The sequence below is a fragment of the Notolepis coatsorum genome (assembly GCF_963971535.1).
Source record: "Notolepis coatsorum genome assembly, contig: SCAFFOLD_1195, whole genome shotgun sequence".
NCBI lineage: Eukaryota > Metazoa > Chordata > Actinopteri > Aulopiformes > Paralepididae > Notolepis > Notolepis coatsorum.
This window is the reverse complement of record NW_028172403.1, coordinates 27,118-51,750: the sequence shown is the minus strand read 5'-3', so window position 1 is coordinate 51,750 and position 24,633 is coordinate 27,118. Positions and strand designations below refer to the sequence as shown.

General features: G+C 49.0%; 1 protein-coding gene across 1 annotated transcript; it reads left to right on the top strand.

Moving 5' to 3' along the window:
- The first annotated feature begins 849 nt into the window (after positions 1 to 849).
- Positions 850 to 2,985, top strand: LOC311248061 (ras-related protein Rap-2a). The gene is made up of 2 exons (XM_084339019.1): positions 850 to 1,361; positions 1,630 to 2,985. Exons 1-2 carry the CDS (start codon positions 1,227 to 1,229, stop codon positions 2,041 to 2,043), a joined length of 549 nt encoding a protein of 182 aa, XP_084195145.1. The 5' UTR covers positions 850 to 1,226; the 3' UTR covers positions 2,044 to 2,985.
- Positions 2,986 to 24,633: the final 21,648 nt, after the last annotated feature.

The window sequence follows — 24,633 nt, the reverse complement described above, 5'->3', positions numbered from 1 at the left end:
TTAGAGCAGGGCGATAGAACACCAGCCCTGATTCCAAACTCTAACCTTAACCAACTTCGAAAGAGTCGCCTGAGCTTAACCAGTGATAAACTAGGCGTTAGGTAGTTTGCTGCTGTTAGACCCGGAAATGGGCAAAGACACAGCTCGTCACGCGATTGGGCGCACATGTCAGTGGCCAATCAGAGAGCGTCAGTCAGTGGCCAATCAGAGAGCGTCTCCGCAAAATGCGGCTACGAAAAAAAATAACGCATTCGAGAAGGAACAGGAAGAAGTAAAACAACGTATCAAGCCCTGCCCCTTCCTTACAATATTTGACATTATAATTTAATAAAAATAAAAATAATATAACAAATAATGAAAAATAAAATAAAATTACAGTTTTTATATATATATATATATCCAAATATCAAAATGAGAAAAAATAATAGGCAGTCACATTCTCGAAGTCAACTTCCTGTCTGTTTAACTCTCTGTGCATGTATGGCTTGGGGGGGGGGGGACATGCACTTTTAGAATCACCAGAAAGGCTTTCGAAATAATGAAATGCCACGTTGGTCTCAATATTTTCCAAACAAATGATATGAATAGGTTATGAAATGAACACGAATGTGATAAAACATGTAATAAACACATAAAAACGGAGCTCAACGCATTACATTTGATCAGTAGAAATCCGTTTGTTTCCCCAATACCAAGATGGCGGCGGTCTCGTGACGTCAGAGTGTCTTCGAGATAAGCTCCTCTCTCTCTGTATTATGTGACTGCGCCTTTAAGAGAAAACGGAACTAACCCTGTCGAGGCTCGTGACGCGCGGCGCCTCGTCACGCGCTGAGAATGTGGGCAGCAGCAGCAGGAAACGGCTCGAGCCCCACAAGAAGAAGGGAGAAGTGATCATCATCCTCACGCTTTATTAATATCCAACGCACGCCAATAATAATACATGCGAATCAAAATGTGCTACCGTTTATTACGCTGATAATGTCCAGGAAGAAGAGCATTATTACTATGCGTTATTATTAGACACTATCCTCGTCGAAAGGCTGGTCTCTCCCCTCCGACCTGAGAGAGCGGCCCGGCGGCGCGAGCAGCGGGTGGGGACTGGGGAGGAAGATCTGCAGAGCCGCAGGGAACACGGAGCTGGGGAGGAAGATCTGCAGAGCCGCAGGGAACAGGGAGCTCGTCTGGTCTGTCGGTCTGTTTGTTTGTTTGTTTGCTCCAAATCGGCCATGAGGGAGTACAAAGTGGTGGTGTTGGGATCCGGCGGGGTCGGTAAATCCGCGTTGACTGTCCAGTTTGTGACCGGCTCGTTCATCGAGAAGTACGACCCCACGATAGAGGATTTCTACCGGAAGGAGATCGAGGTAAACAAAAAAATACTCTCTTTTTTTTAGACTTTTCTTGTATCACAAACAGTACTGTATATTTGTAGATCTGGTACGTCATAGATGTAGCAGTACTGTCTATCTGTATGTCATGTATGTTATATGATGAATTGAAAATGGGGGACCCTGATGTAAACAAGACGAAAGTCTTCCGGTCTGCATCCCCTTAACAATTGTGTGTATTGAGCCGTACTGTATTGTACCCCATTCTGCAATCTGTTAATAACATGTTGAATCAATGAATCAGGTGGACTCGTCCCCGTCGGTGCTGGAGATCCTGGACACGGCGGGCACCGAGCAGTTTGCCTCCATGCGAGACCTGTACATCAAGAACGGCCAGGGCTTCATCCTGGTCTACAGCCTGGTGAACCAGCAGAGCTTCCAGGACATCAAGCCCATGCGGGACCAGATCATCCGGGTGAAGCGGTGCGAGCGGGTGCCCATGATCCTGGTGGGGAACAAGGTGGACCTGGAGGGCGAGCGCGAGGTGTCGGCGGGCGAGGGCAAGGCGCTGGCCCAGGAGTGGAGCTGCCCCTTTATGGAGACGTCTGCCAAAAACAAAGCGTCGGTCGACGAACTGTTTGCAGAGATCGTCCGACAGATGAACTATTCCACCGTCCCCGGTGGCGGTGATCAGTGTTGTTCCTGTGTTCTGCTCTAAGAGAGAGAGAAAGAAAGAAGCGTTGAAAGTCACAAGTGAAGCATCACGCCCTCTGTTTTGATAACTCTTGTGGGTCGCCCGGCCTATTTAGGAAATCCATGAACATCAGTTTGTGATAGATTATTACTAGTTACTGGGTATTTCAAAGTACCTCATATTTGGGAACTATTCTTCGCAGAGACTGTCCGACGGATGAACTATTCCACCGTCCCCGGTGGCGGTGATCAATGTTGTTCATGTGTTCTGCTCTAAAAAGAAAGAAAGCGTTGAAAAGTCACAAGTAAATCAATATTTTTGATAACTTGTTGATGACCCCCCCCACGTGACGATGTGTGGGGGGGGCCGAGTAGGCTTTGCAAGTACTCTCTTCCCACCCTGTTGTCTTATTGCACACACAAACAAATCATCAACGACAACAATCGATTATGTAAATAGTCCTGGAAAGTGTTTACATGACAAAGTACTTGAATGTTTAAGATTTTTTCTTTTCCTTTTGTTTTTTATTTTTATTATAGCTTTGTATATGATGACACTTCTCTGGAAATGTGGCTCGATGGGAATGTCTTATTGTGAAACCTAAGAGAGACACTTGCTTTCTTGTTTTTGTTTATAGAAACGACGTGTGATACATTTGGATTATTGTTGTTGAGTTGTGCTGTCACTCACACACGTCTCCTGGGCGCGTCCTTCTCTATTGGTTAAGAGGATTTTGACAACTCCCCTTTGCAGAACTGGGATTGGTCAATTGGTGTGTGTGTGTGTGGAGCTCCTTGACTGAGAGACCGAAACATTGGAAACAGTTTTCTCTCGTTTGCATTGTATCAGAACACCGCCATCTTTCTCAAACCGCCCGCCAAGCCTCTCACGTAGGTCACTGGAATCCAAATCGGAACGATCTTTAAAAAAAAAAAAAAAAAACAGCAACTGTGATCAAAGAGACTACTGCAGAAGGAACGGTCAATAGATCCACCTATACTAACATACAGTGTGTTTTCAAGCCATGGACTGTGGTGGGAGTTAAACATTAAGCCCATTACATTTTATTTTACTTTAATCGTCATTCTCCTAATAACCGGTCTGGTGAAAGTGGATTTTTTTTATTACGAACCTTGCACTTAGCTGCCCGGTGTCACTCTTGTGCACAAAAACAAGGACCTTTTTAGTGCGTTACTCTTGTCGCTGCATGGGGGGGCGGACGGACCCCCCGTGTCGAGTGCCTTCATATAAAAAACACACCGTGTCTGTCTGTGTGCCAACGGATGATGATGATGATGAGCCCTGGTCCTCCCCCTGCTGAGTGTGCGTCTTCATGGCAATCATACAACTGCTTTTCCCCGCAGTTTTCACTAGAACATTCTATTTTCACCACCTGGGTTATTAATGAAAAAAAAGAGCCTCTTCCCTTTTTTTTCTTTTTAAAACTCTTGCAGATGGGAAGTCGAGCTGTAGACCTAAACTCGCTATTTCGGGTCGATATTAGGCCTTCTCTCGTCAAGTGGTACCGGTCCACCGGGGCGTGACGGAGTGAGCTCAAACCACTTGGGCTTTTTGGTTCAGTGAATGGCAAGCCATGTCTCTTGTTGTTGTCTAGATTATCTTTTTCTTTCTATAATGTGACATTTGACTCAATTGTATTTTTCACCTTGGACAAACCCCTCTCTACCATTCACCTGTCTGGTTTGAAGACTTTTAATACAAAAAAAGGATTTTATGTAACGGTATTGTGTGCTGTGTCTAATTGCTTATTTTTATTTTTATATATATACATACATATTACAATGGAGGCTTTCTTTTTAGCATTTAGTGCTCAAATGAAATATAACATTTGGATGTAATCCACCTCCACCGAACTCTTGTTTCAAACAGACGGCAAGTTGGGCTGCCCTAGAATATCTTGTTTTACATTCAAAGATTATGTGGTTTTAGACACAATATTCTGTAAAAAAGATATATAGGTATAACAGTTAACGGTGCTGTAAGTGGTATTTTTTTTTTAAATAAGTATTAAGTAGCTCTATATGATTTTTCTGACAGCCATCACTGATATAGAGTGTTTGGTCAGTAACATGGGTCTGCAGAGCAGGAGGGACTGAGAGACCCATGTTACTGACCAGACACTATATCAGGCTGTTTACTGCAGAGTGGAGGGACTGAGAGACCCATGTTACTGACCAGACACTCTATATCAGTGATCGCTGTTTACTGCAGAGTGGAGGGACTGAGAGACCCATGTTACTGACCAGACACTATATCAGTGATGACTGTTTACTGCAGAGCAGGAGGGACTGGGAGACCCATGTTACTGACCAGACACTCTATATCAGTGATGGCTGTTTACTGCAGAGCAGGAGGGACTGGGAGACCCATGTTACTGACCAGACACTCTATATCAGTGATGGCTGTTTACTGCAGAGCAGGAGGGACTGAGAGACCCATGTTACTGACCAGACACTCTATATCAGTGATGGCTGTTTACTGCAGAGCAGGAGGGACTGGGAGACCCATGTTACTGACCAGACACTCTATATCAGTGATGGCTGTTTACTGCAGAGCAGGAGGGACTGGGAGACCCATGTTACTGACCAGACACTCTATATCAGTGATGGCTGTTTACTGCAGAGCAGGAGGGACTGGGAGACCCATGTTACTGACCAGACACTCTATATCAGTGATGGCTGTTTACTGCAGAGCAGGAGGGACTGGGAGACCCATGTTACTGACCAGACACTCTATATCAGTGATGGCTGTTTACTGCAGAGCAGGAGGGACTGGGAGACCCATGTTACTGACCAGACACTCTATATCAGTGATGGCTGTTTACTGCAGAGCAGGAGGGACTGGGAGACCCATGTTACTGACCAGACACTCTGTATCAGTGATGGCTGTTTACTGCAGAGCAGGAGGGACTGGGAGACCCATGTTACTGACCAGACACACTATATCAGTGATGGCTGTTTACTGCAGAGTGGAGGGACTGGGAGACCCATGTTACTGACCAGACACTATATATCAGTGATGGCTGTTTACTGCAGAGCAGGAGGGACTGGGAGACCCATGTTACTGACCAGACACTCTGTATCAGTGATGGCTGTTTACTGCAGAGTGGAGGGACTGGGAGACCCATGTTACTGACCAGACACTATATATCAGTGATGGCTGTTTACTGCAGAGCAGGAGGGACTGAGAGACCCATGTTACTGACCAGACACTATATATCAGTGATGGCTGTTTACTGCAGAGCAGGAGGGACTGGGAGACCCATGTTACTGACCAGACACTCTATATCAGTGATGTCTGTTTACTGCAGAGCAGGAGGGACTGGGAGACCCATGTTACTGACCAGACACTCGATATCAGTGATGTCTGTTTACTGCAGAGCAGGGACCCATGGTACTGACCAGACACTATGGTCGCTTTCACATATAGTTTTGGTGGACTCGGTGCGGTTCTGGGGGTGAAGTTGCAACATTGTTGCATTCTTCATTTGGTTCGTCTGCGTTCACATAGAGAAATCTGTCAGCGGACCGAGACCTTCTGAACAATGTCACGCGGTCGAAAAGGGCGCTTGTCTATTGGACAGAGGAAATGTGTGTGTGGCTGCAAGCCTGTGTGTGCGTGCGCGCGTGTGTGTGTCTGTGTGTGCTGTCTGCGAGTCCTCCAGATCAGCGGAGCGAGTTTTGACATGGCATTGATCCATTGTTCTATTGAAGCACATTACCACTATCCTCTCGCTAAACAACTTGTAGACCAATAATAATAATAATAATATAATAATAATAATAGTATTGACGTGGCATTGATCCATTATTAATGCCGTGCGCCTCGGTAATAATAATAAGCCGCGTGTTTCTTCCTTCTTCCCAAGATGCACAGTTAGATAGATAGATAGATAGATAGATAGATAGATAGATAGATAGATAGATAGATAGATATTATCTGAGAGATTAGATTAGATGCAGTGTGCTTGTTTTGCAGTGAGTGCTGCGAGCAGTGGTAATAATAATCACTTCCTATATTTGGTTCGCGTTTGGTCCGCTGAAGCCGAACCGAGACCTACGTTTTCAGGCGGACTAGAGTTCGCCTGTTTGGTCCGCGGACCGAGTTCGACGCGCATTCACACAGACCCGAAAAACCGGACTATCGAATTCTGGTCCGAAAGTCCGGACCAAACAGCCCCTGTGTGAAAGCGACCTATATCAGTGATGGCTGTTTACTGCAGAGCAGGAGGGACTGGGAGACCCATGTTACTGACCAGACACTATATATCAGTGATGGCTGTTTACTGCAGAGTGGAGGGACTGAGAGACCCATGTTACTGACCAGACACTCTATATCAGTGATGGCTGTTTACTGCAGAGTGGAGGGACTGGGAGACCCATGTTACTGACCAGACACTCTATATCAGTGATGGCTGTTTACTGCAGAGCGGAGGGACTGGGAGACCCATGTTACTGACCAGACACTCTATATCAGTGATGTCTGTTTACTGCAGAGTGGAGGGACTGAGAGACCCATGTTACTGACCAGACACTATATCAGTGATGGCTGTTTACTGCAGAGTGGAGGGACTGGGAGACCCATGTTACTGACCAGACACTCTATATCAGTGATGACTGTTTACTGCAGAGCAGGAGGGACTGTGAGACCCATGTTACTGACCAGACATACACTATATATCAGTGATGGCTGTTTACTGCAGAGTGTAGGGACTGGGAGACCCATGTTACTGACCAGACACTCTATCAGTGATGGCTGTTTACTGCAGAGTGGAGGGACTGAGAGACCCATGTTACTGACCAGACACTCTATATCAGTGATGGCTGTTTACTGCAGAGTGGAGGGACTGAGAGACCCATGTTACTGACCAGACACTATATCAGTGATGTCTGTTTACTGCAGAGTGGAGGGACTGGGAGACCCATGTTACTGATCAGACACTCTATATCAGTGATGGCTGTTTACTGCAGAGCAGGAGGGACTGAGAGACCCATGTTACTGACCAGACACTCTATATCAGTGATGGCTGTTTACTGCAGAGTGGAGGGACTGGGAGACCCATGTTACTGACCAGACACTCTATATCAGTGATGGCTGTTTACTGCAGAGTGGAGGGACTGGGAGACCCATGTTACTGACCAGACACACTATATCAGTGATGGCTGTTTACTGCAGAGTGGAGGGACTGGGAGACCCATGTTACTGACCAGACACTCTATATCAGTGATGGCTGTTTACTGCAGAGTGGAGGGACTGGGAGACCCATGTTACTGACCAGACACTCTATATCAGTGATGGCTGTTTACTGCAGAGTGGAGGGACTGGGAGACCCATGTTACTGACCAGACACTCTATATCAGTGATGGCTGTTTACTGCAGAGTGGAGGGACTGGGAGACCCATGTTACTGACCAGACACTATATCAGTGATGGCTGTTTACTGCAGAGAGGAGGGACTGAGAGACCCATGTTACTGACCAGACACTATATCAGTGATGGCTGTTTACTGCAGAGAGGAGGGACTGAGAGACCCATGTTACTGACCAGACACTATATCAGTGATGGCTGTTTACTGCAGAGAGGAGGGACTGAGAGACCCATGTTACTGACCAGACACTATATACCAGTGATGGCTGTCAGAGTGTAGAGCTATTATTCTAACAACAAAATAACACTGGCAGCACCTTTAATCACGCGATGGCACCTCTTCCAGTCTTTATCATTAGACCACGGCGCTTTGGGAGTGTTGTTGGGAGCGGGTTATCGTGGGCTCAGCCTATAGTTGTTTGGGTAGTGGGGCAGGGTTTCCAGTAAAGTGGTGTTTTTCAGCCCGCAGAGGAACCGCTTCCCTCTTCCCCACCGAGCGCACGTCTCCGAGGTGGCGGGAGGAGGGAGGGGGACAGAAGGGGCTCTCTGTGTGTGTCGGCAGGCGAGCTCAACCAGCCATACACAGACGGGCTTCTGTGAGACGCTCCCCAAGGCTGGGCCAATGAGCTGCAGCCTCAAGTGTGTCCCCCCCCCCCTCACCAAACAGAGACAAGGTCAAGTCCCCCCCCCCCTCACCAAACAGAGACAAGGTCAAGTCCCCCCCCCCCTCACCAAACAGAGACAAGGTCAAGTCCCCCCCCCTCACCAAACAGAGACAAGGTCAAGTCCCCCCCCCTCACCAAACAGAGACAAGGTCAAGTCCCCCCCCCCCTCACCAAACAGAGACAAGGTCAAGTCCCCCCCCCTCACCAAACAGAGACAAGGTCAGGTCCCCCCCCCCCCCCCTCACCAAACAGAGACAAGGTCAGGTCCCCCCCCCCCTCACCAAACAGAGACAAGGTCAGGTCCCCCCCCCCTCACCAAACAGAGACAAGGTCAGGTCCCCCCCCCCCCCCCTCACCAAACAGAGACAAGGTCAGGTCCCCCCCCCCCCTCACCAAACAGAGACAAGGTCAGGTCCCCCCCCCCCCTCACCAAACAGAGACAAGGTCAGGTCCCCCCCCCCCCTCACCAAACAGAGACAAGGTCAGGTCCCCCCCCCCCTCACCAAACAGAGACAAGGTCAGGTCCCCCCCCCCTCACCAAACAGAGACAAGGTCAGGTCCCCCCCCCCCCTCACCAAACAGACAAGGTCAAGTCCCCCCCCCCCTCACCAAACAGACAAGGTCAGGTCCCCCCCCCCCCCTCACCAAACAGACAAGGTCAAGTCCCCCCCCCCCTCACCAAACAGAGACAAGGTCAGGTCCCCCCCCCCTCACCAAACAGACAAGGTCAGGTCCCCCCCCCCCCTCACCAAACAGACAAGGTCAAGTCCCCCCCCCCCTCACCAAACAGACAAGGTCAGGTCCCCCCCCCCCTCACCAAACAGAGACAAGGTCAGGTCCCCCCCCCTCACCAAACAGAGACAAGGTCAGGCCCCCCCCCCCCTCACCAAACAGACAAGGTCAAGTCCCCCCCCCCTCACCAAACAGACAAGGTCAGGCCCCCCCCCCCCCTCACCAAACAGAGACAAGGTCAGGTCCCCCCCCCCTCACCAAACAGACAAGGTCAAGTCCCCCCCCCCTCACCAAACAGACAAGGTCAGGTCCCCCCCCCCCTCACCAAACAGAGACAAGGTCAGGTCCCCCCCCCTCACCAAACAGAGACAAGGTCAGGCCCCCCCCCCCCCCTCACCAAACAGAGACAAGGTCAGGTCCCCCCCCCCCTCACCAAACAGAGACAAGGTCAAGTCCCCCCCCCCCCTCACCAAACAGAGACAAGGTCAGGTCCCCCCCCCCCTCACCAAACAGAGACAAGGTCAGGTCCCCCCCCCCTCACCAAACAGAGACAAGGTCAGGTCCCCCCCCCCCCTCACCAAACAGACAAGGTCAAGTCCCCCCCCCCCTCACCAAACAGACAAGGTCAGGTCCCCCCCCCCCCTCACCAAACAGACAAGGTCAAGTCCCCCCCCCCCTCACCAAACAGAGACAAGGTCAGGTCCCCCCCCCCCTCACCAAACAGAGACAAGGTCAGGTCCCCCCCCCCCTCACCAAACAGACAAGGTCAGGTCCCCCCCCCCCCTCACCAAACAGACAAGGTCAGGTCCCCCCCCCCCCTCACCAAACAGACAAGGTCAGGTCCCCCCCCCCCCTCACCAAACAGACAAGGTCAGGTCCCCCCCCCCCTCACCAAACAGAGACAAGGTCAGGTCCCCCCCCCCCTCACCAAACAGACAAGGTCAGGTCCCCCCCCCCCCTCACCAAACAGACAAGGTCAGGTCCCCCCCCCCCCTCACCAAACAGACAAGGTCAGGTCCCCCCCCCCCCTCACCAAACAGACAAGGTCAGGTCCCCCCCCCCCCTCACCAAACAGACAAGGTCAGGTCCCCCCCCCCCCTCACCAAACAGACAAGGTCAGGTCCCCCCCCCCCTCACCAAACAGACAAGGTCAAGTCCCCCCCCCCCTCACCAAACAGACAAGGTCAAGTCCCCCCCCCCCTCACCAAACAGAGACAAGGTCAGGTCCCCCCCCCCTCACCAAACAGACAAGGTCAGGTCCCCCCCCCCCCTCACCAAACAGACAAGGTCAAGTCCCCCCCCCCCTCACCAAACAGACAAGGTCAGGTCCCCCCCCCCTCACCAAACAGAGACAAGGTCAGGTCCCCCCCCCTCACCAAACAGAGACAAGGTCAGGTCCCCCCCCCCCTCACCAAACAGAGACAAGGTCAGGTCCCCCCCCCCTCACCAAACAGAGACAAGGTCAGGTCCCCCCCCCTCACCAAACAGAGACAAGGTCAGGTCCCCCCCCCCCCTCACCAAACAGAGACAAGGTCAGGTCCCCCCCCCCTCACCAAACAGAGACAAGGTCAGGTCCCCCCCCCTCACCAAACAGAGACAAGGTCAGGTCCCCCCCCCCCCCCCATTCAACCTATCGTAACGGTTACCGGGGAAAGAAAAGAGAGCTCACCGTTTATTATTATTATTATTATTATTATTATTATTATTATTATTATTATTATTATTATTATTATTATTATTATTATTATTATTATTATTATTATTATTATTATTATTATTATTATTATTATTATTATTATTATTATTATTATTATTATTATTATTATTATTATTATTATTATTATTATTATTATTATTATTATTATTATTATTATTATTATTATTATTATTATTATTATTATTATTATTATTATTATTATTATTATTATTATTATTATTATTATTATTATTATTATTATTATTATTATTATTATTATTATTATTATTATTATTATTATTATTATTATTATTATTTTTATTTATCCAGGAATGTCCCATTGAGATACACGATCTCGTCTACCAGGGAGTCCTGACCAACACGGCACACAACAAGTTTCAACATAAAAACAAGGGCATTAAACAAAAAACATACAAATCAAATACAAACACAGAAGGCCATTTGTGCAGTTTACAGTATATCGGTCACGCTGGAATAACGTCTCACCTGAGAATGAATTTGAGGCGATGGAAGGTTATTGATTTTGATTTGATTGAAGTTTATTTCAAATATGCAACATAACAAACAAACATCAAGTACATATATATAGCCTTAAGACGTTCAAATAAAAAATGTATATAAAAAATAACAAAACAACAAACAAAAAAGTCAAACTCAAATAATTTTTATTTGTCATTTACATATTTGAAAATTTGAAAATATTTTATTTAATCCCACCCCTATTTACTCATCAGAACATACTATATTTTATTGACTAATTCATACATTACTAGACTTATATTGAAAAAAATTTACTTAGTTAACAATACTAAACAACAATAATACCTTATTAATATTTGCCAAAACTGTATGTTACCCTGTATAGTTCCTCTAGCCATTTTGTATACATATATACAACTATATACCTACATATGCACATATATACATTTATATATACATACATACACACACATACTGCCAGTTATCATTGTGTAAGAGAAGAGAGAGAAGGCCCGCTAGCTGCTACCCACACACACAGTGTATCATATGAAAGCCACCTGGTTCTCGTAGAGTAACTGTTCCGCTTCCTGGGCTGTTATGCATTCAGAGTTTTGCTTTAAATAATAAAAAAAAAACACAAGATACTTGTGCCATAATGATAAGGATACATGCTCAACGAAGAAACCCAATCTCAATGCCAATTTCTTTTCTCTAAAATGCCTATAAATAATCATGTTGTGGAACAATAACAGACTAGGCATGTATTCCATGATGGCCCATAATTGGCACCTTCAACGGGCACATAAATTAAAATCGAATTCCTATCGTCAATGGCAGCCTGGCAAGGTGCAAAGCCAAAGACACCTGTTGTTGGAGGAGAGAGAGGGGGGGGGTTAAATACAATAGCACTATAAATACATTTTAAAATATATTGAAACACGAAAAAACAACACATACTCCAGAATTGTTATCTATTCCAAGATGCTAAATCCTTCTTCTTGTTTGAAGAACCCAAGAGTGGTTCTTTTCAGTGCATCGACGCAGCAGAACCATAGTGGGTTCCCATGTGTCTGGTTGTTTTCCACTGGTTGTTTATGCCCTCTGCTCTGCGTGGCAGGGTGGCAGAAGAGAGAGGTACAGGTACAGTATCTGGCAGGGTGGCAGAAGAGAGAGGTACAGGTACAGTATCTGGCAGGGTGGCAGAAGAGAGAGGTACAGGTACAGTATCTGGCAGGGTGGCAGAAGAGAGGGGTACAGGTACAGTATCTGGCAGGGTGGCAGAAGAGAGAGGTACAGGTACAGTATCTGGCAGGGTGGCAGAAGAGAGAGGTACAGGTACAGTATCTGGCAGGGTGGCAGAAGAGAGAGGTACAGGTACAGTATCTGGCAGGGTGGCAGAAGAGAGAGGTACAGGTACAGTATCTGGCAGGGTGGCAGAAGAGAGAGGTACAGGTACAGTATCTGGCAGGGTGGCAGAAGAGAGAGGTACAGGTACAGTATCTGGCAGGGTGGCAGAAGAGAGAGGTACAGGTACAGTATCTGGCAGGGTGGCAGAAGAGAGAGGTACAGGTACAGTATCTGGCAGGGTGGCAGAAGAGAGGGGTACAGGTACAGTATCTGGCAGGGTGGCAGAAGAGAGAGGTACAGGTACAGTATCTGGCAGGGTGGCAGAAGAGAGAGGTACAGGTACAGTATCTGGCAGGGTGGCAGAAGAGAGAGGTACAGGTACAGTATCTGGCAGGGTGGCAGAAGAGAGAGGTACAGGTACAGTATCTGGCAGGGTGGCAGAAGAGAGGGGTACAGGTACAGTATCTGGGAGCCAATTGACCACCTATGACCTACCCTACTTGAAGGGGGGGGGGGGGGGGGGGTACATTATATCAACACCGGGTTCTGTGTTAAGATACTAAAATTGATTGATTGAAAACTTTATTTAACAGATTGCAGAATGGGTACAATACAGTACGGCTCAATACACACAATTGTTAAGGGGATGCAGACCAGAGAAAGACTTTTGACTTGTTTACATCAGGGTCCCCCATTTTCAATTCATAATGAATTGTAAGTAATAAGGGTGCAATTAGCACCGTGCAATCCATTCTTTGTGGATCCCGCCCTAAGTGTTAAGTGTCTAAGTGGGCTTGGTTAAGGTTTTGTGGTGCATGTGCATTATGCACGAGTGTTAAGTATAAGTAGGATTGCTTTCACTGCCACACAACAGCCGGTTAACCCTTTCACTGTGACAATACAGAAGCGGAGCTAATGATGGAGCATCGCCGTCGGTTGTGTGATAGTAAAGGGTTAACCTTCTGTCGTGTGGCAGTGAAAGGGTTAAGGATTAAGTAGGGTTGAGGACTATTGCTCCCTGTATCCTCCTCCCCTGACAAGACTGTCCACTGCCAGACCAAGAATCTAGCATGGCTGCCGCCGCGCCTGAGGGCTTTCCAGTCACGTGACCTGGTGTGCGCATCAGCAAGGCACACAGCGTTGAACCCGGCGACCCTTACATTCTGACTAATGCGTCATGACATGCTCTAATATTTCCAACCAACTCGACACCACACAGCAACAAGACGCCTGTGTGCGTCTCCGCCTTAAAGAGAGATCCAGCTGCAAACACATCGCTGCAATCTGACAAAAGGGAGGATTTAAAATAGCATCATTTTTCGGGCCCTTTTTGCCATCACAATATCAAAACATTGGCCGGCTGATCTCACTGATACCATGATGGAGGAAATGCGGTGCTACACACTCTTGAATATCACGATCAGATCGAGGACACAGAGGGGCGTGTCCCCCTAAACCCCCCCCCCCCCCCCACCCACTGAGAGCAGCACAATATTCTTTCTTCCGTGAAGTCGTTCTGACCTGGATTGCACATGTCCCCAGAGGAAGACTGTCAAATCCCTGAGTCTTTTTCTTTATTGTTTAGCAAGGGGGCGCATTCGTGTCAGAATGACGGGCGTGGCTTTCCCCCCGTTCCATATGTCGTAATGTTTCAAATTCCTCTATTGGGATGGCAAAGGGGGAAAACTCCCACTTCCTCAGATTGCACACGTGAAGAAACGAGGCCTGTTTTGGCCTTGCTGCTGTTACCGTAAAACATAGAAATAAAACGTTGTGGACATTTTACTAAATCAAATCAAAATCAAATCAAATTTATTTGTAAGGCCCGACATCACACGTTAATGTCCCCATGGGGCCGGACACGTCTTCTTTAAACAAGTCAAGAAGAAACATCACAATAAATCAAGAACAAAACAAAAACACCATGAAATCCAGAATAAAATGTAAAATAAATAAATGAATGCAACACTCCCACACGAAGGTAAGGAAAAACTCACTAAAACCTAACAATAGGAAAAAAAGCACCACAGGCAATGTGGAGGAGAGACACCTTAGAAGGGCCGTTCAGGGGGGATCTCCCTTCTTAGATGTCGGTGATAGTAGTGTTGCAATAAAACAGGCAAAACAGTTGGTAAGCATTATACGTGTAATGAAACACAAATATGTACATGCAATAGCAACTGGGGTATATATAAGAACTAATTGCACCGTACTAGCAAAACCCCAGGCATTACCCTATACCCTGAACTCCACAAGACAGTAGTACACACTAGGTACAGTACAGTAAGCCAATTTCCTTAAAGTATTTAGCCATCCAGCCTATTATCTCTACCCACTTGAGCCCTTTAGCCGTTTATCATTCCTGTATTAGCCTGTTAGCGCTTCAAGCAGGTCACACCTCTACACGCGTGACCGGACCTCATTAGCATGTGGTTGGGTTTCTGTGGTGCAGGCGGCGGCGCACGGCGGAAGGGAAGGGCGGAGCGCTGGGACGCTTCCTGTCTCGCTGTAACTTCTGCTCAGATCTGTACAACTTTGTGACAGAGAGAGAGAGAGAGAGAGATAGTTCCTCCTCACAGAGAGACAGAGTCTGTCAGAGGGAGCCGGCCTCGCTGCCCTGCCTGACCTCCTCACAGAGAGACAGAGTCTGTCAGAGGGAGCCGGCCTCGCTGCCCTGCCTGACCTCCTCACAGAGAGACAGAGTCTGTCAGAGGGAGCCGGCCTCGCTGCCCTGCCTGACCTCCTCACAGAGAGACAGAGTCTGTCAGAGGGAGCCGGCCTCGCTGCCCTGCCTGACCTCCTCACAGAGAGACAGAGTCTGTCAGAGGGAGCCGGCCTCGCTGCCCTGCCTGACCTCCTCACAGAGAGACAGAGTCTGTCAGAGGGAGCCGGCCTCGCTGCCCTGCCTGACCTCCTCACAGAGAGACAGAGTCTGTCAGAGGGAGCCGGCCTCGCTGCCCTGCCTGACCTCCACAGAGAGACAGAGTCTGTCAGAGGGAGCCGGCCTCGCTGCCCTGCCTGACCTCCTCACAGAGAGACAGAGTCTGTCAGAGGGAGCCGGCCTCGCTGCCCTGCCTGACCTCCTCACAGAGAGACAGAGTCTGTCAGAGGGAGCCGGCCTCGCTGCCCTGCCTGACCTCCACAGAGAGACAGAGTCTGTCAGAGGGAGCCGGCCTCGCTGCCCTGCCTGACCTCCTCACAGAGAGACAGAGTCTGTCAGAGGGAGCCGGCCTCGCTGCCCTGCCTGACCTCCACAGAGAGACAGAGTCTGTCAGAGGGAGCCGGCCTCGCTGCCCTGCCTGACCTCCCCCCCCCCCCCCCCCCCGGCCGCTCCCGCCGTCTCCAAAGAGGCATCCCGCTCTCTCTCCGTCCCGAGCAAAAGCGTGTGTGTACACACGGAGGGAAAAAATATAGATATATTTTTATCTCAGAAAGATAAACAAAGTGGACGAGAGGAGAAGGAGCGAGAGAGAGAGAGAGATGAATACATGACCCTGCATGCGAGCGCGCCGGGCTCCCCGTGTAATTTGATTTGCGCCGAGAGGCCGGCGGGATCATATGACACTAACTTTGTTGCCACGGTTGGTTAATGTACAGGCTGCTGTTTAGACAGGCAGCCTTCAGAGAGAGAGAGAGAGAGAGAGAGAGAGAGAGAGAGAGAGAGAGAGAGAGAGAGAGAGAGAGAGAGCTGTGGCTGCAGCCTTCAGAGAGAGAGAGAGAGAGAGAGAGCTGTGGCTGCAGCCAGAGAGGTCAGCAGCTCCTTCCTCCCCACAGACCAGTAGCTACTCCAGGGACCTTCCTCCCCACAGACCAGTAGCTACTCCAGGGACCTTCCTCCCCACAGACCAGTAGCTGCTCCAGGCTCACGTTGGCCACACAGGGACCTTCCTCCCCACAGACCAGTAGCTGCTCCAGGCTCACGTTGGCCCCACAGGGACCTTCCTCCCCACAGACCAGTAGCTCCTCCAGGCTCACGTTGGCCACACAGGGACCTTCCTCCCCACAGACCAGTAGCTGCTCCAGGCTCACGTTGGCCACACAGGGACCAGGCTCCCCACAGACCAGTAGCTGCTCCAGGCTCACGTTGGCCACACAGAGACCTTCCTCCCCACAGACCAGTAGCTACTCCAGGCTCACGTTGGCCACACAGGGACCTTCCTCCCCACAGACCAGTAGCTCCTCCAGGCTCACGTTGGCCACACAGGGACCTTCCTCCCCACAGACCAGTAGCTGCTCCAGGCTCACGTTGGCCACACAGGGACCTTCCTCCCCACAGACCAGTAGCTGCTCCAGGCTCACGTTGGCCCCACAGGGACCTTCCTCCCCACAGACCAGTAGCTCCTACAGGCTCACGTTGGCCACACAGGGACCTTCCTCCCCACAGACCAGTAGCAGCTCCAGGCTCACGTTGGCCCCACAGGGACCTTCCTCCCCACAGACCAGTAGCTGCTCCAGGCTCACGTTGGCCACACAGGGACCTTCCTCCCCACAGACCAGTAGCTGCTCCAGGCTCACGTTGGCCCCACAGGGACCTTCCTCCCCACAGACCAGTAGCTACTCCAGGCTCACGTTGGCCCCACAGGGACCTTCCTCCCCACAGACCAGTAGCTGCTCCAGGCTCACGTTGGGGCCACACAGGGACCTTCCTCCCCACAGACCAGTAGCTGCTCCAGGCTCACGTTGGCCACACAGGGACCTTCCTCCCCACAGACCAGTAGCTACTACAGGCTCACGTTGGCCACACAGGGACCTTCCTCCCCACAGACCAGTAGCTCCTCCAGGCTCACGTTGGCCACACAGGGACCAGGCTCCCCACAGACCAGTAGCTCCTCCAGGCTCACGTTGGCCACACAGGGACCTTCCTCCCCACAGACCAGTAGCTGCTCCAGGCTCACGTTGGCCACACAGGGACTTTCCTCCCCACAGACCAGTAGCTACTCCAGGCTCACGTTGGCCCCACAGGGACCTTCCTCCCCACAGACCAGTAGCTACTCCAGGCTCACGTTGGCCCCACAGGGACCTTCCTCCCCACAGACCAGTAGCTGCTACAGGCTCACGTTGGCCACACAGGGACCTTCCTCCCCACAGACCAGTAGCTCCTCCAGGCTCACGTTGGCCACACAGGGACCTTCCTCCCCACAGACCAGTAGCTACTCCAGGCTCACGTTGGCCCCACAGGGACCTTCCTCCCCACAGACCAGTAGCTGCTCCAGGCTCACGTTGGCCACACAGGGACCTTCCTCCCCACAGACCAGTAGCTACTCCAGGCTCACGTTGGCCCCACAGGGACCTTCCTCCCCACAGACCAGTAGCTGCTCCAGGCTCACGTTGGCCCCACAGGGACCTTCCTCCCCACAGACCAGTAGCTCCTACAGGCTCACGTTGGGGCCACACAGGGACCTTCCTCCCCACAGACCAGTAGCTACTCCAGGCTCACGTTGGCCACACAGGGACCTTCCTCCCCACAGACCAGTAGCTGCTCCAGGCTCACGTTGGCCACACAGGGACCTTCCTCCCCACAGACCAGTAGCTGCTCCAGGCTCACGTTGGCCACACAGGGACCTTCCTCCCCACAGACCAGTAGCTGCTCCAGGCTCACGTTGGCCACACAGGGACCAGGCTCCAGGCTCACGTTGGCCACACAGGGGCCAGGCTCCAGGCTCCAGCCACAGCACCTCCCTCAGCCTCACTGAGGAGGAGACTAGAGGGGCTATAGCCTTTCACTGCCACACGCCGGTTAACCCTTTCACCGTGACAATACATGCAGAACTAATGATGCTAATGATGGAGCATCGCCGTCGGTTGTGTGATAGTAAAGGGCTAACCTTCTGCCGTGTGGCAGTGAAAGGGTTAAGCCTCGAAAACCGGCATATGGACACAGATGGATCGTTAGCCAACACACACACACGCATCCACATGCATGCACAGTTACCACACACATTTTAATATCTTTATTTGTGTTCACATTTGAGACAAAACTCCTCGAACACAAACATTTAATCGATGCACATAACCGTTGTAATATCAAAACAACATATATATATATATTATCTAGTCCGAGTCTATGGATACAGGAAGGAGCATCTAGTCCAAATGTGTTGACTGCCAGTTATCACAGATATAGAGCAGAACTTTGCCAGTTATCACAGATATAGAGCAGAACTTTACCAGTTATCACAGATATAGAGCAGAAATTGACCAGCTATCACAGATATAGAACAGAACTTTACCAGTTATCACAGATATAGAGCAGAACTTTACCAGTTATCAGAGATATAGAGCAGAACTTTACCAGTTATCACAGATATAGAGCAGAACTTTACCAGTTATCACAGATATAGAGCAGAAATTGACCAGCTATCACAGATATAGAACAGAACTTTACCAGTTATCACAGATATAGAGCAGAACTTTACCAGTTATCAGAGATATAGAGCAGAACTTTACCAGTTATCACAGATATAGAGCAGAACGCTAGTCTGTGGACACTACCTATCTAGGCTTCCAAATATAAACACCAGCTATTTACATTTGTACCCAAGCTGTGTAACGGCATCCTGGATCAGTTGATACTTTAGAACCTTGGTAAGAAATGCTTCTTCCAGACTGTAATCAAAAGTACACCCTACTTCTAAAAGGGTGACCTCTCTACTGTCCTCTTCAACAACAACAACAGACACATCTGGTGTATTAGCTGTAAGATATGAAAAGACATCACATTCAGCGTTGCACAGTTTACACATCGTAGTTGAAACACAAGAGTGTTTGTACATTTTAACAGAAGATGGAGCATCTGGCGTTATGTCTTTAACTAATAACTCAACAAATCTGTCACGCCTTGCAACGTGCATTCCCCCGTATACTGTATACACATAGCAGCCATTCAAAACATGAGAGATCCAGCGACTGGATTATGATCATGGTGTGCGCACAACACACACACACGGCCACACGCACACACACAGTCAGACCTCAGTGAGCACACACACACACACACACACACACACGCACACACACAGTCAGACCTCAGTGAGCACACACACACACACACACACACACACACACACACACACACACACACACACACACACACACACACACACACGGCCACACGCACACACACAGTCAGACCTCAGTGAGCACACACACACACACACACACACACACACACACACACACACACACACACACACACACACACACACACACACACACACACACACACACAGTCAGACCTCAGTGAGTACACACACACACACACACACACACACACACACACACACACACACACACACACACACACACACACACACACACACACACACACACACACACACACAGTCAGACCTCAGTGAGTACACACACACACACAGTCAGACCTCAGTGAGTACACACACACCACACACAGTCAGACCTCAGTGAGTACACACACACCACACACAGTCAGACCTCAGTGAGTACACACACACCACACACACACACAGTCAGACCTCAGTGAGTACACACACACACAGTCAGACCTCAGTGAGTACACACACACACAGTCAGACCTCAGTGAGTACACACACACACAGTCAGACCTCAGTGAGTACACACACACCACACACACACACAGTCAGACCTCAGTGAGTACACACACACACAGTCAGACCTCAGTGAGTACACACACACACAGTCAGACCTCAGTGAGTACACACACACACAGTCAGACCTCAGTGAGTACACACACACCACACACACACACAGTCAGACCTCAGTGAGTACACACACACACACACACACACACACACACACACACACACACACACACACACACACACACACACACACACACACACACACACACACACACACACACACACACACACACACACACACACACACACACCTCAGTGAGTACTACTTTCAATGTTGTCTTGTTTATTTTACTGGTCATCATTGTAAATGAGAGACTTCAGTGGGTCTACTTCCTCTAAGTAAAGGTTTGATGATGATGAGGATGATGATGATGATGATGATGATGAGGATTTCGAAATGACCCTCTCTGTCACCGTGGAGAAAAGAGGATGTGTGTCTTAAACGGAGTGACCCTTGTTACTTCACACACGTGTCCTTACTAGCTCCTTGAGGATGCAGATGTACAGCCTGAGTGAGCACACAGCCACTGCCCCCCCCCCCCCTTCTGCCCCCCCCCCCCCTCCCTTCTGCCCCCCTCCACCACCCCACCCCCGTCCAGGGGTGTAAAGTACTTGAGGAATTGTACTTTGTTACAATACTTAAGTACTGTTTTGGGGGATTTGTACTATTAGTATTATTAGGTTTGTATACTTGTACTTTTACTCAAATACATTTCAGAGAAAAAAAAACATACTTTTTACTCCTTACATTTAAAATGCAGACCTACAAAGTACGAATCTCACAGGTCCAATTTTAATTAGTATATTTGTTTCTCTGGCCGAACTAAGGTTAACGTTATTAATCCTGCGGGCGCGCTTTATTTAAAAACAGCCAATCAAATCCCCATCAATGGAAAATGAACCCGCCCACACCCGTGCTGATTGGTCCTTGTGCAAGACTAGAGAGCGGGGATCTTTGATTAAACACCTGCTATCAGAAGAATAGACAGTCAGAAAAAAAGTTTCTACTTTTACTTTTTAGTACTTAAGTACATTTAAAAGTAGAAACTTTTTTACTTTTACTCAAGTGTGTTTTTAGCCAGACACTCTGACTTTTACTTGAGTACGATTTTGAGACGGTACCCCATACTTTCACTTAAGTATAATTTCTGGGAACTTTTTACACCCCTGCTACTATAGTTTATATGGAACTGCATCTTGCCGGTCTCCAAATTATGTTGCAGTTATTGAATACGCTCCAACACTGGAGAACTCTGTAGACTCGGGTTAGCGTACGATTTTGAGACGGTACCCATACTTTCACTTAAGTATAATTTCTGGGTACTTTTTTTTTACACCCCTGCCCCTGCCTGACCCTGACTGGGGTTTTAAAACAAACATGAGGCAAGAGTCAAGCTGCCCAGTGAGCTCGCTCATCACGACCCCTCCGTCTCACGTGACCTTTAAGAGGAATTAACCAATGAATAGTTGAGATTATTCCCCCTGTAGGCTATTATGTTATACCGGTGGGGGAGGGGAGGGGAGGGGGAGGGGGCATTCTTGTTGATAGCAGCCTCTGGCCCGCAGGGACGGCGTAGGTGAGTTTTAAGTTCCGTGAACTCGTTCTAGAGCGAGGACAGGGCACTAAATAGAGCAGTGCTTCTGAACCCTGTCGACTGTTGTAAACAGGAATAGAAACATGAGCAGAGAGAGCTGTGGAAACGTTATATCAAAGAGAAGTCGCCTGTTCTCGGTCCTTTGCCCCACAATGGTGGAACGAACTGCCCACCACAGTTAGGACAGCAGCCGAAACCCGTCCAATCTTTCGCCGTCGACTAAAGACGCACTTCTTCAACCATTATCTGAAATGAAATATAACAAATAAAAAACTCTAACCCTAACTAACCTTACTGTCATGCACTTGTCCTAATAAACTAACCTACACTGTAGCACTCAACACTTTGATGAACATTGTTACTCAGCTGATAGAGTTGTACCCTTCCTGATGACTTGTCGTACAGAACTTGTAAGTCGCTTTGGATAAAAGTGTTCAGCTAAATAACTAAATGTAATGTAAAAATGTTAATATTATATTTGACATACCATAGGGCTGTACAGAGCTGTGGATAGATTATATTTATATTTGACATACTGTAGTAGAAAGGTTTTTGCACCCCTAGATCTTATTATTATTATTATTATAAAAATTATAATTCTTTTACAGATTTTGTTCATAAACAAAATTACGGTGGTTTATGAAGATGATGATGATAATAACGAGTGACCACGTCCGGTTGTGAACGGTCCTGAAATTGACGAAAATGATTGACCACCGTTGTAGTAGCCAAGGAGCGTCTGCTCCGACAGCGGTCCCAGACGGGCGCTGACAGTGGGGGAAGGTGGTCCCAGACGGGCGCTGACAGTGGGGGAAGGTGGTCCCAGACGGGCGCTGACAGTGGGGGAAGGTGGTCCCAGACGGGCGCTGACAGTGGGGGAAGGTGGTCCCAGACGGGCGCTGACAGCGGGGGAAGGTGACACAAGAAGACGAGGAAGTCCATTGTTCTGACGAGAGCCTCTGACTGAATGGGAGCGGACGGCCATTTTGGATAATCATGCAGAATCTGGTACACACATTACAAAAACACTTTGTAAAACATACATTTTCTGTGGGATTCTTATAAACTTTGGACCTGTACTACACAAGACTTCAGGCTATGGAACCACTATTTCCCAGCTCCTACCTCTCAGCTGGAACCTAAAAAACAGCCATCTGGCCACCAGTAATCAGAAATGTGAGAGCACAAAACCTTTACTTCAGTGTGTTCAAACCTCTGGTACTCTATTTAATTAGAACTCAAAGTGATTTCTCTTTATTGTGTAAGAAACTTCAGAATGTTACCTTTCAAAAGAGACCAGACTTATGCATGAGCTATAAGTTTGCACTACAACTCGTACACCTTACTGTAAATTGTACCTAAATTGTACCTCATCCCATTTCTGCTTTGCACTATATAGTATTGTATATTAGTACACTGCATAGTATTGTATATTATATGGTAACTCAGTTACGTCTATTCTGCATCGAACATTGTACATATGTCTCATTGACCTCATTTTCTACTTCTAATTTACATGCTATACTATGTTATTTGATACTATCTTGTCTAGCACAGTCTCTGGAGCGTAACAGTAAGAAGCATTTTGTATGAAAGTATTCTGTACTTCTGTATGACAACTATTAAAGAAACTTGAACTTGAAACTAAGTATAAAGTATAATAAATCGCAAATTTGGGTATGCAATCGTCAAAAAAAAAAAACAAGCCCCATTTTCCCCTGATGCTTAATGTATCGTATCATTTCAATGTGAAGCGACCGACCCCCGTTCTTATACGTCCTATATACCCCCAATGAGGAACCAGTGTAATAGTGAGAACATAGTGTCATAAACCTACTGTAATACAGTAAGATAGATTCATACTTCTCTTTTGTATTGGCTGTATTGTTCTGTATTTGGATCATCTATTGACAGCTGGGGCGCTACAGCCTCTGCCACGCTGCTTGTTGGCGACTCTTATCGCGCGCCATGTGGCTGGCGAGGCGCGTGCCTCCTGGGCGCTACAGTGGCGGACATTAGTACGCCTCCCCGGCAGACATTAGTACGCCTCCCCGGCGGACATTAGTACGCCTCCCCGGCAGACATTAGTACGCCTCCCCGGCGAACATTAGTACGCCTCCCCGGCGGACATTAGTACGCCTCCCCGGCAGACATTAGTACGCCTTCCTGGCAGACATTAGTACGCCTCCCCGGCAGACATTAGTACGCCTCCCCGGCAGACATTAGTACGCCTCCCTGGCAGACATTAGTACGCCTCCCTGGCGGACATTAGTACGCCTCCCTGGCAGACATTAGTACGCCTTCCTGGCAGACATTAGTACGCCTCCCTGGCGGACATTAGTACGCCTCCCCGGCGGACATTAGTACGCCTCCCTGGCGGACATTAGTACGCCTCCCCGGCGGACATTAGTACGCCTCCCCGGCGGACATTAGTACGCCTCCCCGGCAGACATTAGTACGCCTCCCCGGCAGACATTAGTACGCCTCCCCGGCAGACATTAGTACGCCTCCCCGGCAGACATTAGTACGCCTCCCTGGCAGACATTAGTACGCCTCCCTGGCAGACATTAGTACGCCTCCCCGGCAGACATTAGTACGCCTCCCCGGCAGACATTAGTACACCTTCCTGGCAGACATTAGTACGCCTCCCTGGCGGACATTAGTACGCCTCCCCGGCGGACATTAGTACGCCTCCCCGGCAGACATTAGTACGCCTCCCTGGCGGACATTAGTACGCCTCCCCGGCGGACATTAGTACGCCTCCCCGGCGGACATTAGTACGCCTCCCCGGCAGACATTAGTACGCCTCCCCGGCAGACATTAGTACGCCTCCCCGGCAGACATTAGTACACCTTCCTGGCAGACATTAGTACGCCTCCCCGGCAGACATTAGTACACCTTCCTGGCAGACATTAGTACGCCTCCCTGGCGGACATTAGTACGCCTCCCCGGCGGACATTACTACACCTTCCTGGCAGACATTAGTACGCCTCCCCGGCAGACATTAGTACGCCTCCCCGGCGGACATTAGTACGTCTCCCTGGCAGACATTAG